The sequence below is a fragment of the Agelaius phoeniceus genome (assembly GCF_051311805.1).
Source record: "Agelaius phoeniceus isolate bAgePho1 chromosome W unlocalized genomic scaffold, bAgePho1.hap1 SUPER_W_unloc_1, whole genome shotgun sequence".
NCBI lineage: Eukaryota > Metazoa > Chordata > Aves > Passeriformes > Icteridae > Agelaius > Agelaius phoeniceus.
Window position 1 is genome coordinate 4,399,545 of NW_027509866.1, and position 18,675 is coordinate 4,418,219.

Sequence of the window (18,675 nt, forward strand, 5' to 3'; positions counted from 1 at the left end):
CTCCAATTGACACTGAATCCAGGTACCTCCTCATGCAGTTTGAATAGATATGGAAATCAAGACCCTTCATGGCTGACAATCAATCAGACTCTGTCCCTACCCCCACCCCACCATTTCCCTCATCCAAGCCCTGGAACTCAGAGCAGCCTTGTGCAAATCTGAGCTCCCTCCAGCCCAGGCTGCACCTGCAGCTCTCAGCTCCTTGGCTCCAACTCCCACCTGCTTTCCTTGCAGAAGGAGCTGCCCGAGACACAGAGGGATGTTCATTTCTTGTCAGCCAACAAAGCCAAGGGAAGGCACAGCTCCATCAAATGCCAAAGTCATTCTTTCCCTGGCTCTGCCCTGCCCCTGATCCCCACAGCCTGTCCTGTTTCCTTCATCCCTGCATTGCCAGGGACTCTCTGGGACAAGGGAGCTCTGCTCTGGCTATGGAGGGAGGTGCAAGTGCCACCACTGGAGTGGGAGCCACAACTCACCAGGTTTGTGTCCTTTGGGGGTCAGGAACTGCTGAGACTCAGAGGCACAGAAAGTTTCTCTCTATGGCCAACAGACCATGGTTGAACAGGACACAATTTAATAACAATCTCGCTCTTCCCTGAGCTATGTGCAATGTCCCAGCAGCGTCTGACGAGTCCACCATCCACAAGTGATTTACATACTAAAATTAATTCTAAACAAATGTGATCCTGTGATAGATAGAAACACAATTAAGTTCTTGTATCAGGATGCTCATCCCAGAGTGGGGGCAAAACAGCTCCAACAATTCCTGATTTGCAAAGCTGTCAGTGGTGGATGGAGAAGGGAGGTCAGGCTGCTCTTGGTGCTGAGGAAATGCTGAAACCAGCCTGACTCATTTCATCTCCTCCTGTCCTGGCTGATCTCCCCTCTTTCCCCTCCCACCCATTGGCTTTTGTCTCCCACCAGGCCCCCGGTGAAGAGCCTGGCTCTGTGTTCCCCATCCCCTCCTCGCTGGCACTGCCAGGCTGGGATGAGGAGCCCCTCAGCCTTCCCTGCTTGGGGCTGGACAAGCCCAGCTCCCTCAGCCTCTGCTCACAGCCCAAGGGCTCCAGCCCCACCTTGGAGGCCCTTCCCAGACCCTGCTCCAGCTGCCAGACATCTTTCCTGCCCTGGGCAACCCAAGCCAGGCCACAGTGACCTGGATAATCCCCGTCCTTGATGTCCTGGTCACACAGCCCTGGCCCCTTGTCCCCATGTCAGGCTCTGGGGTGGATCCTGTGGAACATCCTTTGGTGGAGGCTGTGGCTCCAGGTGGGCCGGGGGGATCCCGGGGGACAGGGACCCCGCTGGGCATGGACAGCATTGGACTTGTTGGGAGAAACTGTGAGGGGGAGCTGGGGCCGAGTGACCAACCCAGTGACCTGACACAGCCCTGCTGGGATGGCACACAGCCCCTCTGGGATGTCACAGCCTGCTCTGTGATGTCACAGCCCATTCTCTAAGGTCACAGAGCTGGCTCTGTGATGTCACAGAGATAGTCTATGATGCCATAGTTGATCAATGACCTCACATAACCCACTCTGTGATGTCATATCCCACTCTGTGACCTCATGTTACCAGATGATCAATTGCCTACACCAGATGAGCTGACACCTGGAGCTTGTTCTCCACAACCCCAGGCCTATGGAAACCACACAAGGCCCATTGTGTGAGAAGGGGAACTGGAAGTTCAGCAGCCTCAGGGTCCTGCCCGCTCAGCCAGGCCCACTGGAACATTGGGGTCCACGACCACCAGGGACCACCAGAGAGACCCCCAGGACAGAAGAACACAGGGGTAAAGGGGAGGGGGAATATGTTAATGATTTTGGGGAAATGATTATCATATGTATGTTTAGTCCAGGACAATCAATGAATATGTGTGCAAAATGCAGAATATAAACAGAAACTTTCCTGTACTCAGCATGCACAGCTTTGGGAGGAGCTCTCCCCTGTGCATCCAGCTGAATAAAGAATGCTGCTTCTTAATGCTACAGTGGGGTTAAGGAGTTTTCTCTTTCACTGAATTTTTGGTAACACTCCCACTGCCAAGGAAAGCTCTGTCTGCTGCTGTTCACAGACAGAGAAGGGCTGGGGGCAGATGTGGGGCTCAGAGGCTGCCTGGGGCACAGTGACCATGAAATAATCAAGTTTTCAATGTTTTGTGAAAGAAGGAGGGGCAGCAACAAAAGTTCTACACTGGAATTAGGAAGGGCAGACTTTGGCCTGTTTAGGACGCTGATTTGGGGAGTACCAAATCAGGTACTGAATTTTTAAGGAGAAACAGCCCTTTAAATCAAAGGGGTCCAGGAAGGATGGACACATTTCAAGAAAGTAATCTTAAGGGGAAGAGCAGCCTGTCCCAGTGTGGCAAAAGATGAGCTGGTGATGAAAATGACTGGCCTGGCTGCCCATGGAGCTTTTGTGGGAAGTCAAGGGAAGGAAGAGTGAGCATCACCTTTGGACACAAGGTCAGGAAACGTAGGCAGTGTTTAAGGATGTTATTAGGTTATGCAGAAAGAAAAGGAAAGAGGTGAAACCTCAATTAGAGTTTAACCTGTCCACTTGTGTGAAAAATAATAGAAAATGTGTCTATAAATAAATTAATTGCAAAATGTGGGATAAGGAGAACCTCTACTCTTTATTGGATAAAGTGGAGAATATAGTAACTAAAGATAAGGGAAAGGCTGAGCTACTTAACACCTTGTTTGTCTCAATTTTCAATATTAGGACAGGTTGTCCTCAGGACAAGTGTTCTCCTGAGCTGGTAGATGGGCACAGGGAGCAGAACAGCCCCCTGGAATCCAGGAGGAAGCAGCTGGGGACTTGCTGAGCCACTCAGATGCTCACATATGTCTCTGGGATCTGATGGGATCCATCCCAGGGGGATGAGGGAGCTGTGGATGAGCTCCCCAAGCTGCTCTCCATCATTTACCATCAGTCCTGGCTCAGCAGGGAGGGCCCAGAGCACTGGAGGTGCCAGTGTGAGCCCATGCCCAGGAAGGGCTGGAAGGAGGAGCTGGGGAACTCCAGGCCTGTCAGCCTGACCTGGGTGCCCGGCAAGGTTATGGAACAGATCACCTTGAGTGCCACCACAGGGCACCCACAGGATGGCCCAGGGATCAGAGCCAGCCAGCGTGGATTTAGGGCTGGCAGGTCCTGCCTGACCAACCTGGTCTCCTTTTATGCCCAGGTGACCCACCTGTGGATGTGGGAAAGGCTGTGGATGTTGTGTGCCTGGACTCCAGCAGAGCCTTTGACTCTGTCTCTGACAGCATTCCCTGGAAAAGCTGCAGCCCACGGCTTGGGCAGGTTCCCTCCTGGCTGGGAGATTTAAGAGCTGGCTGGAGGCTGGGCCCAGAGAGTGGTGGGGATGGTGCTGCACCCAGCTGGTGTCCAGGCACTGGTGCTGTCCCCAGGGATCTGTGCTGGGCCCAGTCCTGTTTAATATCTTCACTGATGGTCTGGGTGAGGGGATCGAGTCCAGCATTCACAAACTGCAGATGGCACCAAGCTGGGTGTGAGTGTGGATCTGCTGGAGGGCAGGACAAGAAGACCCAGCCTTAAGCTGCACCAGGGTAGGCTCAGGCTGGACAATAGGAAGGAGTTCTTCACAGAAAGGGTGAGTGGGAACTGGAATGGGCTGGCCAGGGGGGAGGTGGCAGAGTCATTGTCCCTCTCCAGTGGCACTCAGTGGCATGGTCTGGGTGACAAGGCAGTATTAGGGCATTGGTTGGACTTGATGATCCCAAAGGTCTTTTCCAGCCTATTTGATTCTGTCATTCTGTGATGATTGGGACACTCTGGGGCCATTGTGACACTGCAGGGCCTCATGGAACTAAGAGGACCATGGTGACACCGTGCAGCCCCACAGAACCAGGGGTCCATTGTGGTGCTGTGGGGCCAAATGGACCCAGGGAGTGCCCCGTGACACTCTGGGCCCTTGTGGAACCACAGAGGCCATTGTGACACTGCAGGGCCTCGTGTAACCAAGGGGTTTCACCATTTTGACACTGCAAAACCAAGGAGACCATGATGACAGTGTGGGACCTCATGTAACCATGGGGCCATTGTGACACCCTGGGGCCCCATGGAATCAAGGGGCCACTGTGAAACTGCAGCACCAATGAGAACATTGTTACACTGTGAAGCCCCATGGAACCAAGGAGAACATTGTCACATTTTGAGGCCCCATGGAAGCAAGGAGACCAGTGTGACAGTGCAGGGCCTGGTGTAACCAAGAGGCCATTGTGACACTGAGGGGGCCAAAAGAACCAAGGACATCTTTGCAGATGACAACAAGCTGGATGTATCTGCTGGAGAGTCGGAGGGCTCCGCACAGTGACTTGGACAGGCTGGATCCAGGGGATGAATCCAACAAGGTGAAGTTTAACAAATCCAAGTGCCAGGCCCTGATATTTGGCCCCAGTGCTACAGGTGGGGACAGAGTGGCTGGAGAGCAGCCAGGCAGAAAGGGACCTGCAGGGACTGATGGACAGCAGGCTGGACATGAGGCAGCAGTGTGCCCAAGTGGCCAAGAAGGCCATTGGCTCCTGGCCTAGATCAGGAATGGTGTGGCCAGCAGAAGCAGAGCTGCTGTGCCAGCACTGGTCTGCCCCCAGCTCTGCACACAGACATTGCTGCTGCAGCTCTAGAGAAGGGAACGCAAGGGCATCTCTGGAAAAAACTTTGCTGGGAGATCCTTTAGTTCCTTGAAAGCCACATGGAGTGCAGCCCCTCACCGACACAATCTGTGGCCACAGGGAAGATGGAGAGAAACAAAATGATAAATGGCAAAACCAATGGCTTTTCTTTGTGGACAATATTAAAAAACTGAAACATGGGAAAAAAAAGAACAAACTCACAACCAAACCCAAAAGAATTATCAAAGGTGATTGATATTACATGGCCTGTCCCTGCTGCAGCCCCGGCACTGCCACCCCCAGGGCTGTGCCCGGCCCCGAGAGCACTCAGGCCCTGCAGCAACACCAGGGCCACCAGGGCAGCGGGGCAGGGCCACGGCAGCAGCACTGGCAACACCAAGTGCTGCTGCTGCTGCTGCTGCTGGGCACAGCTGCTGGGCCAGCACTGATCTGCCCCAGCTCTGCACACAGACATTGCTGCTGCAGCTCCAGAGAAGGCAACAAAAGGGGGATCACTTCAGAAAACTTTGCTAGGAGAACCTTTAGTTCCTTTAAAGGCACCAAGAGTGCAGCCCCTCATTGACACAGTGTGGGGCCACAGGGAAGGTGGAGAGAAACAAAAGGGGAAATGGCACAATAAATGACATTTCTCTGTGGACAATACAGTCGGGCTTGACAGCTAGCTGACAAGCAAAGCTGAGTTAATAGATGAAATAACAATTGATGATTTTAGAGTGTATCCATAGCAAGGAAGAAGACAAGGCATTAGCATGGAAATAGATTAGAAGAGATACATGTAAATTTTTGTTAGGTAGACTAGATGCAAGAGTAAATTTGTATGCATAGCTTATTAACTTTCTGTAAAACTTTTGCCAAATATATTGATACTAATAGCTTTGTTCTAATGAATATAATAAGTTATTGTGATGTAATTAATGACTTAAAATGATGTTTTCTTAAAAATATCTAAACTAGAGAACATTAAATATAAAAACATTTTCTTCTTTGACCCTAATCACATGTGTGTAGTTCACATCCAATCTAACAGTATCAGACGAGATTAATAAAGTACAACAAAGAAAAAGAACCTCCAAAATGAAACCAACAAGAATTATCAAAAACAACTTTTATTACAAGTGATTTGCAGAAATTGCCCAGCACTTCAATGTTTCCAAAACAATCAAGTCATCAGTCTCCACACTGCAGCCTTGAGCTCCTGGTTCCTCAGGCTGTAGATGAGGGGGTTCAGGGCTGGAGGCACCACTGAGTACAGAACTGACAGGGCCAGATCCAGGGATGGGGAGGACATGGAGGGGGGCTTCAGGTAGGCAAACATGCCTGTGGTGACAAACAGGGAGACCACAGCCAGGTGAGGGAGGCAGGTGGAAAAGGCTTTGTGCCGTCCCTGCTCAGAGGGGATCCTCAGCACAGCCCTGAAGATCTGCACATAGGAGAAAACAATGAACACAAAACAGCCAAATGATAAACAGGAACTAACAGCAAGAAGCCCAAGTTCCCTGAGGTTTGAGTGTGAGCAAGAGAGCTTGAGGATCTGTGGGATTTCACAGAAGAACTGGCCCAGAGCATTGCCCTTGCAAAGGGGCAGGGAAAATGTATTGGCCGTGTGCATGAGAGCATTGAGAAAGGCACTGGCCCAGGCAGCTGCTGCCATGTGGGCACAAGCTCTGCTGCCCAGGAGGGTCCCGTAGTGCAGGGGTTTGCAGATGGACACGTAGCGGTCGTAGCACATGATGGTCAGGAGAGAAACCTCTGCTGACAGGAAGAAGAAAATCAAAAAGAGCTGAGCAGCACATCCAGTGTAGGAGATGTCCCTGGTGTCCCAGAGGGAATTGTGCATGGCTTTGGGGACAGTGGTGCAGATGGAGCCCAGGTCAGCGAGGGCCAGGTTGAGCAGGAAGAAGAACATGGGCGTGTGCAGGTGGTGGCCGCAGGCTACGGCGCTGATGATGAGGCCGTTGCCCAGGAGGGCAGCCAGGGAGATGCCCAGCAAGAGGCAGAAGTGCAGGAGCTGCAGCTGCCGTGTGTCTGCCAATGCCAGCAGCAGGAAGTGCCTGATGGAGCTGCTGTTGGACATTTGCTGGGGCTGCACATGGGCACCTGTTCATGGAGAAATGACAGTGACAAGTCAGGAGAGGCTGCTTGGAGTCAAACCTGGGCCATTCCCTGTAGACTGTCCCTACTTTTGGGACACACCGCCCTTCTAGCTTCTGTGGGAAAGCCTTTGGCTGCAATCAGAGCACAGTCACACTCCCCGGGTACCCTGGGATAAACCAGACCCTGCCCAGAGCAGAGGGATCCCTGAATGTCTCACCCTCTCTCAAGGTCTCTGGGCAAGGTCTCAGCACCCCCTTGTGCCAAGGACACTCACGGCTCCCTGGGCAAACCCAGCAGCATTTCCTCAGCTGTGGCAGCTCTGCCCTTCCCCGTGGGACATTCAGGGAACTCCCAGAGGCTCTGGCACAGATTTGCACCCAGGAGGGCAGCTCAGAGCTTGGCAGGGCACAGCAAGGAGATCCCTGGCTGTGCCCATGATGGGATCTCAGGGAGGGGGCTCAGCTCATTCCCCTTTGCCATGGACTGCTTCGCCCACAGCCCCACAGGTGCCAGGGAAGCTTGGACACCCCATTGCCATGGGCAGCCCTGGCTGGCAGGAATGCCAAGGGCAGTGCCTGACTCAGCTGCTGCAGATGCCAGAGCCTCCCTGAGAGCAGCAGATAACAGTGCCAATGTCAGGGCAGGGCAGAACCAAGAGCAGATGTTGTGGTGCTGTGCCTGAGAGGGCAGGGCAGAGACAGCCGGGCACTCAGGACAGTGTTCCCGTGCCCAGCTGTGCCCGGCACCTCCCACACACCAACAGTGCCCTCCTGCCCCAGCCCTGCTCTCTTCAGCCCCCTCTGCTTCCCTGAGCATCTCCCTGGGCCTGGACATTCCCTCCTGAGAGGAGCCTTGTCCCTGCCAGCGCTCACAGAGCCCATCCCAGCCTGTGTGCCCTGGCTGGGGCCCTACAGAAACCTGCCTGTGTGCAGGGCCCTGGCTGGGGCAGGCTCTGTGTGCAGCTGGGCAAGGGCAGCTCAGGAGAGCCCTGCTGGGCCCTGCAAAGGTGCTGCTGCTGCTGTGCAGGGCTGAGGAGTGGCTGAGGGCCCTTTGGGAGGCTCCCAGCAGAGACACTGATCAACTTAATTTACAGTTCTGCAGTCCCTGTAAAAGATCAAACATTCCTTTGATGATTCTGCTGTGTCCCTTTCAACTCAGAATGTTCTGTCATTCTGGGATTACAATTCCTGTTCTGCTTCTCTCATCCCCTTGTTTTTTAAAATCAAAAGAGAAAAAAATCCCCTTGCAACAGTGTTAGAACAGTAAAGTAAAAACCAGATATTAATTGGAAGCTTCCAGGTGTCCCAGTGGGGATGGGGCACACCCGGCCCCTGATTTCAGCAATTTATTAAGGTTGATTAATTAGGATATTGAACAGGAACATCCTATAGGAGATTCACTTACCCCAGTTACACATTCCTGGCTCAATCCATTGGAGTAGGTCCAAGGGCTTCTTTGCCTTCACTTTTTGTTATGACTGCTCACATTCTGGTCAAAAAACAAAATGTTCTTCTTGTAGGTCCTCTTCCTGATAATAAAACTATACAGGATACTATATGTTTTGTATACTATATGTATTTCAGGAATGCATTTAGACAATCAGTTTATTTTTCTAAAATCAAAGAAAAAGGTTAGGGAAAATAATAATGTTAATAAAGGATTATAGTTATAGATTTATATAATAGTAATAGAGTTCATTAAGAGTTTAATAGACTTAAAAAAGGAATATATATTTAAAATTATGTAATAGTAATTTATAGAGCTACAAATATACGAAAATTGTATAAAGTAAAAAAAAATCTTTTTGTAATCACCCCAGTGTTCCCATCCTTCTTCAAGCAGGAAATTGAAAACACTCTCAGGAAAGCTCCTGATCTTTCCAGCAATCCCAGGCTTACCTTCTTTGGGAAGTGCCCTCCGGAGCTGTGCCCAGGCTGGTCTGGAGCTGGGAGCAGCCCTGCCCCACCCAGCCCCTCTCAGCAGCAGCCCCTGCCCTGCTCAGGGTGGCTCCTTCCCCCCAGAGCTTCTCCCCAGCGCTGGGAGCAGCTGCCAGGGCTGGCTGAGAGCTGTCCCTGGCAGGCAGCAGAGTCCCTGCCCCAGCACAGCGCCCTGGGCTGCAGGACCCTGCTCTGCAGGACAGCCCTGGGCACCCCTGGCTGCTCTGCAAAAGAGACAATCAGAGAATGTACTCACAGGCTCTGCAGGCATTGGCATGTTCCAGCTTGAGGAGATGGCTCCAGGAGCTGCAGCTGCACTGTCCTGCAGCCAGAGGTTCCTGTGCCAAGGGCTGGCAGTGATTGTGCCCCAGGCACTTCTCAGCCCCTTCCCAGCCCTGACTGATTGAAGCTCTCTGTGCCTCTGGGCTGTGCCCGGGCTGGCTGCAGGCAGTGCCCCAGCCCTGCTGGGCTGGCACAAGAGCTGCTCATCAAGAGAAATGTGCTTTTGAAGCTCTTCTTGGTGACCAGGAGCTGCCTCTGTGCCAGGAGCCCAGCCCAGCTCAGCAGCACAGACACAGCACAAGGACTTTAATCAGCCTCTGGGGCTTTGTGCTCAGGCCCTGAACATCAGTCCCTGAGAGGCAGCTGAAGAAACCTCTGCAGAACTCCAAGGCAGAATCCAACTCCAAAATTTCTTGGACTTTTAATGGGTCCCAGTGAGGGACACGACTGAGCAAGTGTCCCCAGGCCCCAGGCAGAGCAGAGAACTGCAGGCAGTGTTGACAGGTGGGGACAAAGAGAAGCCAAGTCTTGGTGCCCTGGGGCACAGCAGGGTCTGTGCCAGCAAGGGCTGGGAGGAGACACCTTGTCCTGAGGCCCTGGGGCCTCCTGGCACAGCCCCAGCCAGGCTGGGCACTGTCAGCCCCTTGTGCTGCCCTCAGCATCCCCCCCTAGCCCACATCCCAGTGGCCTCAAGGATCTGCTGCAAGGAGTCCCTGGGGAGCCTTGCTCAGCAATGGCCCTGGGGGCTCCTTCATGCTCCCTGCAGGGACTGCAGGTTTTTCAAAGGACTTTGGCTTTGGCTTTTGCCTTGCAGTCTCTGAGAGGTTTGTGCAATCATGGCCTCCAATTATCTGCTGTAATTAGTCCCTGGAGATTCTCTGCCTGTTGCAGCATTGATTGGGACTCATTAATACTTCAGGGTACTTAAGTTCTTTAAGCTACTTCCCCTTTCCCTTTTGATACAGACTCTATGAGAAAGATTGTGCATTTACAGGCTCCAATTATCTGCTGTAATTAGTCCCTGGAGAGCCGTTATCAGTAACAACATTCAGTGGGCTCATTAATGCTTCAAGGTACTTTAGTTATTTTAAGGTTCTTGGTGTTTCCCTTTTGATACAAATTCTTTGAGAGGTTTGTGCAGTCATGGCTCCAATTATCTGCTTTAATGAGTCCCCTGAGAGCTTTGTACTGACACTCAGTGGGGCTTAGTAATGCTTTGAGCTTCTCAAATTTTTTAAGGTAGTATGGAATTTCCTTTCCACACTGAGACTCTGAGAAGTTTTTGGTCAATCCTGTCCTCCAATTGTCTCCTCCAAGGAGTCCATGAGGCGCCTGTGTTGGGGATGGACCTCACTGAGACCCATTCATGCTTTGAGACACTTTGGGGTTTTCTTCTGACTTTCACGCCTGGAAAGGTTTGTGCAATCTCCTCTCAGGCCCTGAGGTTCAAGGGCTCAGCTCCAAATGCACCACAGGGCTCATCAGGATGCAGCAAGTCCTGACAAACCATGGCTCTGCCTTGATTTCCCTCTGCTCTAATGCAGTTTATCAGGAATGTATCTGGAGTGATTTTGGTTTGCTAATTTGAGATTTCTCAGCCAATGCATCTATTAGTGCAGTGGGATCAGTGTTGGCTAATTACCATTGCACTCCCTGGAATATATTTACTCATTTCCTGCTGTGAGATAGGATTAGGAGAAAGGCAAAGTAGGCTCAAAATTTTAAAAGGGTATATAGAAAAGTTTATTACCAGTAAATAGAAGAAAGAGTAATAAGAATATGAACACTTCTCCTCTCCCTACAACCTTTTCTTTCTTACTGACAATGCAAGGAGACAAATGCAAGGAGACTGAAAGTTTCAGTCAGTTTACACCATCTAGAACAGTATTTCTTCAGTTCACTTAGGGAGAGGAGTCTCGCTTTCATGCTATGGAGACTTCTCCATAAGAAAACAGTTCGCTCGTGGCTCTCAATTCCCACAAAGAGCAGCTGCCCAGAAAATCTGCAATTGTGAAGTCCCTTCCATTTTTCACAGCTTTTCCCACTTCTGTTTTTATGGGCCATGTCAACTAATGGGGTATGAGTTTAAAGATGAGCTGTTCAAGAGCAAAGATTCGCTTCATCTATTTCTGAAATCATCTTCATCTCTGAGAACAGAGATCTTCTTCTCTCCCTGAGGCCACAGGGTGTCACCACTCTTCTCTCTTTCTCTGTTTAAACTTCTCATGGGATCACAGCTACTTCAACATTTGCCTACTTTAGCATGGAGGTTTTTGCTGAACAAGTCATCTACCCATATTTTCAATTACATATAGGGAAAAAGAGAGTCTGATATATTAATTCCATCCTTCTCCATAGCTTTACAAGAGGATTTCAGCCCCAAGATCAAGGCATCTCCTCATCCCTCCCATCTGGGACCCAACTATCTCTTCACTGACCTTGGTGTCTTCATGTTGCTCCTCTGTGTGCCTGCACTTTGTCCTTTTCTCTCACTGGAGGGAGGATGGAAGCACTGAAAGAGTTCATATCTCACCCGGGGCCTGCAGATGGTTCCGTGACCCCGGCCGGGCTCGGTGCTTGCGGCCGGAGCTGTTTTACGATGGAGGTTTCTGCAGCGGCTGCGCTGGGGCTGTGTCAGGATGGGCCGCGCTGGGGCAGGGCCAGGATCTCAGCAGCCAGGCCAGAGCACAGCAGCAGCACGGCCGGGGCCGATGGCTTCTCCTGCCCCTGCCCGGGGCTTGCGGCTGAAGCCCAAGGGTGGAAGAATCTTGGCCGAGCCGGCCCGGCCCGGGGCTGCTCCTGGGGCCCGGCGGATCCTGGCTGGGCCCAGGCTGGCGGCGGGGCAGGGCTCAGCAGGGCCCAGATGTTCCCAACTGCAGCCATGGCCCGGCCCGGCCTCGGCCCCGCGGCCTCCCCTGCCCTGCCCGGCAGCCGATGGGGCCTGGCGGGGTCCCTGGGAAGGGGCCCGGCCCCACGGCAGGAGCCGCCCAGCTCTGCTGGAACCCTGGATGCTGAGAAATTTAAACTTTCTCTGCTGAAAGGCACAGACCTGCAAGAGAACGCTGCATTTGACCTGAGGCTGTGGAGAAGGCTTCCAAAATTTATCAATAGCATTGGGATTATGGGTGTGTAGTTGGTTAGAAGTGTATAATATCACAGAAAAATCTTAAGACTTCGGTGTTTTAGAAGATAATAATAAATATGAAGCCAGATGGAGGTTTTAGGGTGGAGATGGGTTGTTCTTCTTTACCTTCTTCTTTCTTCTTCACCTTCTTCTTCCTTCTTCTTCATGGGTTTGGGTGGTATTTTGTAATTGGACATAAAAGTCTGCATTGCAGGCTTCAAATGATCAATTATTGGGTTAAAAGGGAAAATAATTTAGGTATCTTTTCTTAATTGGATAGTTTAGCCTTAAAAGACCTTATAACAAGAGATACTTAGCCATTTTGTACCCTGCTAATGAAAGAGTGCAGAACTCACGGCCTTAAGAATGTAACATGGGTAAGAAACAATAAACACCTGAGTCTGAACACGTACTGTCATCTCAAGTGCCTTCAATCTCAAGCCCAAGAGAAGTAGAAAAAGCAAGCAGAGAACCCACATGGCCCACCTTGGCTGAGATGGGGAGCTGGGCTGGCCTTGTTACCTCTGTGCCAGCCAGAAGGGAAAGAGACCCTCCCAGGCTTTCCCATCTTTAACATGTGTCTTCACAGAGGCGTGTTCAGTTTCCTTAGTGGTTTAACAGATTGTCAATTCTCAAAGCTAATTACTCATTGGTTTTTTGTCAGACATGGAGGAAACTGCTAGCAGCTTTTCTTAGAACATCACTTCTGTGATGCAAAACCACCACAACAGAACAGAGCACAGAGTTCCTTTGTCCATATGTAGTGCTCATGTGCCCGAGGCCTCAAAACCCCTCCTTAGGAGATCTCTGGGCCCTCTCCAAGGTGTTTTCACATGAAAACATTCAGCTCAGAGTCTAAGAAAATCACCAGAGGACAGGGCCAGCCTGACCTGTCTCTCCTGTCTACTTTTGTCTGGGAGAAATCCTTGGATATATGGAATTTGGGAGGCCAAGTGCTAATTTTTGTCCATGGCCCTTGGACATGAAATCTGGTTCTTTTCTGTAGGAATGAAGGAACAGAGCCCCAGTGTTTCAGGGGCAGATGAGAGGTGGCCACCAGAGGCCAAGGCCAGCCAGAGCTGGCACGTTTTTTTCTGGGAGATACCATTGCATTAAGGAAATTGTTTAGGGAGAGTACCAAGTTTGGCAATGGGCATCTGTCACAATCTGCTCATACAAGTGGGGGTCGTGATGGTTCGTTAACTGATCTCGGAGTGCAAAAGACAACACGAAGGGGATTTCAGTATTAATCAAATACATGCACCTTTTATTGAGTGCCCACAGCAAATGCAGTAGAGGGATTTAGAAAGGATATAAAGGACAGAGAGAGAGAGAAAGAGAGGGGGTGGATATAGCTACCAAACGGAGAGACTAAATCCTCATGTGGTCCAGCCAATAGATCTGTCTTGTCAGGTCAGGGAGAATCTCAAAGTCTTGGTTTACTCAGGGGTCTATTATAGTCCTCTGCTGAGGGAGGAACAGGTAAAAGAAAATGAAGAATAAGTTTATTGAAAACGGGTACAGACAGTCCATGTTCCAAAACAGGATAAGTCAATCTCAGCAGTGAGTGAGAGCAATTGTTTTCTTGGTCCAATGACCACACCTGGGCAAACATGTCACTTCAATCAGGCCAACCCCTCCCCGTGTCAGGGTTATAAGGGTCTAAGTCTCAGTCCTTGGGAGGGTGCTTCAATCTCCATCCATCACGGTGGTCACGAAGCAGATGAAGAATTTTCCATGGGGGACCAGCAAAGTTACCCCAGAAAGTTCATTTGGCCAAGAGGTGGGGAAATTCATGGGCTATTGTCATGAAGCAGGTGCCAGCATATAGGGCGAGCTGCTCCTTTGCCAGCCCCCTGCTCAAAGCAGCGACCATGGCAGCACTGCAAACACTCCTGCAAACAATCCCTTGGTGAGCATCCACCGCAGCCAGGCCAGAGCTCCAGTCAGGGTCCTCAGGGTCCTGGTCTCTGTCCTTGGGACAGTCATGAGGCAAATGAGGGAAACTTCAGACCATCTCTTACAGCATCTGAAAAGCCAAATGGTTCTTTCCATAGCAAGGAGAGCATGGAGCCCCAGTGCTCCAGGAGCTGATGAGAGGCAGCCCTTGACATCAGCCAGACCTTTCAGGTGGCCCCTGGGAGGCCAAACCAGCCAGACTGTTCCATGTTCCCTCAGTTCCATGGGGCCCCACAGTGTCCCAATGGTCCCTTGCTTCCCTGAGGCCCTGAGGAGTCATAATGCCCCCTTGGTGACACCAGGCCCTGACGAGTCCCAATGGTCTCCATGGTTCCATCAGGCCCCACAGAGCCATAATGGTCTCTGGGTTCCATGAAGCCCCGCTGGGTCACCATGGCCCCTTGGTTCCATGGGCTCCAGTGGTGCCACAATGATCCCCTTGGTTCCATGGGGTCCCCACAGTGTCCCAGTGATCTCCATGGGAAGGGAAGAACCGAGCCCCAGTGTTGCAGGGGCAGCCACCAGAGGCCAAGGGCAGCCAGGCTTGATGGTACTTGCAGATTGTGCCTGGGAGCAACCCTTGCATATCCAGAATTTTAGAGGTGGAATCCCAATTTCAGACATTGACACCTGGAAGAGAAGGATGGTTGTTTTCCATTGGAAAGAAAGCATGGAACACTGATTCCACAGTGACATTTGCGGATCTATGGGGGCTATTGGGGATCGTTTCTGTATTTTGTGACCCAAAAGGAGCTTCTCTAATAAACTTGGCCGGAAGCTCCCACTGTGCCCATGACAGGAACCCCTGTGAGTGTCTGGGCCATCCCGGCTCTTTGGCAGCCTGGGCACTCCTGGGATGTCACCATGGAATGGCTGTGACTGCCTCTGACCACAGGGCTCTTTACCATCCCCAGAAAGCCCTGGGAGGTCTCCATGGAGCCCCCGTCTCTGCATGTGACATTCCAGCTCCTGGAAAGTCCCCATGGAACCCCTCTGAGGGCCTGTGACAAATCTGATCCTTAGCAGGCAACCATCCCCAGCCCCCTGTTGCTATGGTCAGTTTCCATGGCAACCATCACCAGCCCCCTGTTGCTATGGTCAGTTTCCATGGCAACCATCCCCATCCCCCTGTTGCTATGCTCAGTCCCTTGGCAGCTCCATGGAGACCCCATGCCAGGGCTGGTTGCCATGGACACCAGCTCAGGCCTGCAGCCAGAGCCCGTTGCCATGGCAACCATTGGCAGCCCCCCATCCCCAGGCTGATGGGATGCCAGAAGCACAGAATTGGCTGAGCTGGGAGGGACCCATCAGGATCCACCAGTGCAACTGCTGGCCCTGCACAGGACACCCCAACAATGCCAGCCTGGGCCTGGCAGCGCTGGCCAAACGCTGCTGCAGCTCAGAGAGCCCTGGAGCTGGGACCCTGCCCTGGGGAGCCTGGCCAGGGCCCCAGCAGCCTCTGGCCAAAAACCTTTTCCTGACATCCAACCTGAGCCTGCCCCGACTCAGCTGCAGCCGCTCCCTCCACTCCTGTCCCTGGGCACCAGAGGGAAGAGGTTCCCACAGCCCCAGCCAGGGACCCGCTCCCAAGGCTGCTGCCATGGCCACCAGGGCTGGCACCAGCTGGGATGCTCGGTTTCCACGGGCCGCGCTTCAGCAATGGGATTCCCCAATTTCCTGCTCCCGCTAAAACTGCACTGCCCTCGCTGCCCTCCCGCCTCCCATGGAAAGCACAAAAGGCAAAGATCCTGGGCTGGGATAAGAACAATTTATTGGGAACAGCAACGGGATACGGAACAAAAAGGAGCAGAAACAATACTGATAACACAAGTGACAAGAAAAAGGGAAAACTACAACACAACTGACTGTCTCTTCCCGGCTACAATTTTCCCCTGCCTGGAAAGGGCACCCGTTTTGTCAGGAGGGAGAGAGAGAGAGAGTCCCTTTCCTGCCACTGGCAATGACCTGAGGTGGGAGTGAATGCAATGTCACAGCCATAGCCAGACCCGCATGTTCTTCCATCCCACATCAGGTCATTGGCAGGGGCAGGAAAAGGGACTGGTGTCTTCCTACCGTGGATCACAGGGAAAATGGATCCCCAGGGCTCTTCCCAACATGGGACCCCCAATGGGGAAAGAAGCTGGAGTGGTGCATGAAGCTCTTCCTGCAGCTGGGGCACTCGCAGAACTTCCCTTACTGGCGACTCCATTGGTGTCTGATCAAGTGAAAGCTCATGCACGAGCTCTTCCCATGATGTGGAGAACTCATCGGGCCTCTCCCCAATATGGATGCGCTGGTGCCTGATGAGGGTGAATTTTTTCTTGAAGTCCTTCCCACAATCAGAGCAGCGGAAGGGCCTCTCATCCATGTGAATGCGCTCATGCAGGTAGAGATTGGAGCTGGTCTGGAATCTCTTCCCACATGTAGGGCACGCGTAGGCCCTCTCCCCAGTGTGGATGCGCTGGTGCCTGATGAGGAGGGAGTTGCGCTTGAAGCCCTTCCCACAGTCAGGGCAGAGGAAGGGCCTCTCCTCTGAGTGAATTCGCTTGTGCTTGTAGAGATTGGAGCTGGTCCTAAACCTCTTCTGACACTGGGGACACTCGTAGGGCCTCTCTCCAGTGTGGATGCATTGGTGGATGATGAGGGCAGAGCTGCAGCTGAAGCCCTTCCCACACTCCCCACACTTGTAGGGCCATTCCCCGGTGTGGATCATCCGGTGGCGGATCAGGTGGTTACTCTTGCTGAAGCTCTTGCCACACTCCAAGCACTTGTGGGGCTTCTCCCCATCATGAAGCTGCTCCAGGACCACCAGCTCTGAGCTCTGGCTGAAGCTCTGTCCACCTTCCTGGCTCAGGGTGGGTCTTTCCTCTTCAGAGCACACTGGGCTGAGTTCGGAGCCCATTCTCATGGGGGATTTGTGGGGATTTTCCTCCCCATTGGAATTCTGCACTGTGGAGTCACTCAAAACTGCCACTTCCACAAGGGTCTGCCATGGAGATTTTTCCTCCATGGTCTCCATCCTCAGCTCCTTCCCTGGGGGAGGAAGGACAAGGAGAGGATGGGATTTGTCTCCATGCCACAGGGAAGGGGAAGGAGATCCCCCCAGTGCATCCCCAGCAGGACGGGGTTGGCAGCAGGGTTGTCCTGCAGCCGGGGGCCGTGCTGGGCTGGGAGATGGAGCAGGAGAGAGGGGGAAAGGGGCACTGACATCCTCCTCACCTGCCTGGGTATCCCATGGCTCCCTTCTGTTTCTCGCAGCCTCCTCCTCCATCCAGTCAAGGTTTGGGAATGGGAAATCCTGTTCTGGGAACCAAACAAAGGGTGCACACATTATCTTTTTTTCTGGTTACAAGGCAAACCTGGGGGAGAGTCTAAGCCAGAATTACAATTTAATAAGAAATTGAAGATCAAGGCAATGATACAGAAACACTGCCTTAAACTGACAGAGTCAGGATATAACCTGACACCCTGCTGGTCAGGGTGGTGGCAGCAGTCCCATTAAATGGTGTCTGCAGTCCTGTTGGAGGGATGAACGTGATTCTGTCCAAGCAGTGATCCTGTAGAAGGGTCTGGTCTTCCTCTGAAGGTCCAGTGGTGGTTCTGGAGCTCTTGTCCTCTGGGAATCCAGTAGGCAAGCTGCTCCTGGTGTTGCAAGGCTCACCTTATATGCAGGTAGGAATGCTTGGATCCTCCCCCTGGGCGGAGCATCCCACAATGGGATGATGGAATTTGATCAGTCCTGCAGTGACACTCAATGGCCCATTCCCAGAAGATATCTCCCCTGGAGGGCTTTATCAGGGCTGAGTCATGGAGGAGATCAAGAACACTGCCCCACCTGTTTATAGCAGTTGATGAAGATGGGCATTGAAAACATGCATTTGGTTCCATCTTACATTGCAGCCTGAAACAGTGGGGGAATCCCTGCTCAGGGGGTGAACACCACCCCCCTTACCCAAACTGGCTCAGGTGTAAAACCCCTACCTTGGGAAGGCCACACACACACAGGGGACAATGTCACACTTGCCCTGCTCCAGGGCAAATGGCATCTCTCTAATATTTTCTTAACCAGATTGCAAAATTATTCTGGCACAGTGAGTTCAGGGCACTGTTGTTTGACCCCAGTTGCCTTTGACAACAGCATGGTTCCTTCCTCTGAGGAGGTTGTGGGTCTCTCTGGAGGAACTCTTGGAAACTTGGATGCAGCTTCATCTGAGCGACCTATGGGAGAACTGATGAGGAAAATGGCTGTTTTGGGACTGGAGTGTAAAGAAAATATTTTGTTGTCCCTCCTTGAAAAGTTTGTTAAAATCGCTGGAGGAAATGGAGCAAATGATACCAGCAAGACTGACAAGGTTCATTCACCACATGGTGAGGAACACAAGGCTGCTAAAAGTCCCACAAGAAGCCCAGCTCAAGTAGCTAAATTCCCAAATAACTACTGAATTCCCAGGCTTGGGTTTTTTCCAAATGTGAGAATCATTTTTCTCTTCATCCCTGTCACCTTTGTGACAGCTACACAGAGCTTTCCCTTCCTTTTAATAATATCTGTATTGGGCCGAATTTGCACTTTTCTTTAATTGTAACCTGCCAGCAGCTGAGCTGGAGCTGTGCAGGAACCAAG

The 18,675-nt window shown here is 51.9% G+C and overlaps 1 protein-coding gene across 1 annotated transcript in view; it reads right to left on the reverse strand.

The window, feature by feature from the left end:
* LOC143692452 (uncharacterized) overlaps positions 1 to 17,064 on the reverse strand; it is a 358,232-nt gene extending 341,168 nt beyond the window's left edge. Inside the window, 1 exon segment of the mRNA XM_077172684.1 lies at positions 16,392 to 17,064. Coding sequence (XP_077028799.1) covers positions 16,392 to 17,064 — 673 coding nt within the window.
* Positions 17,065 to 18,675: the final 1,611 nt, after the last annotated feature.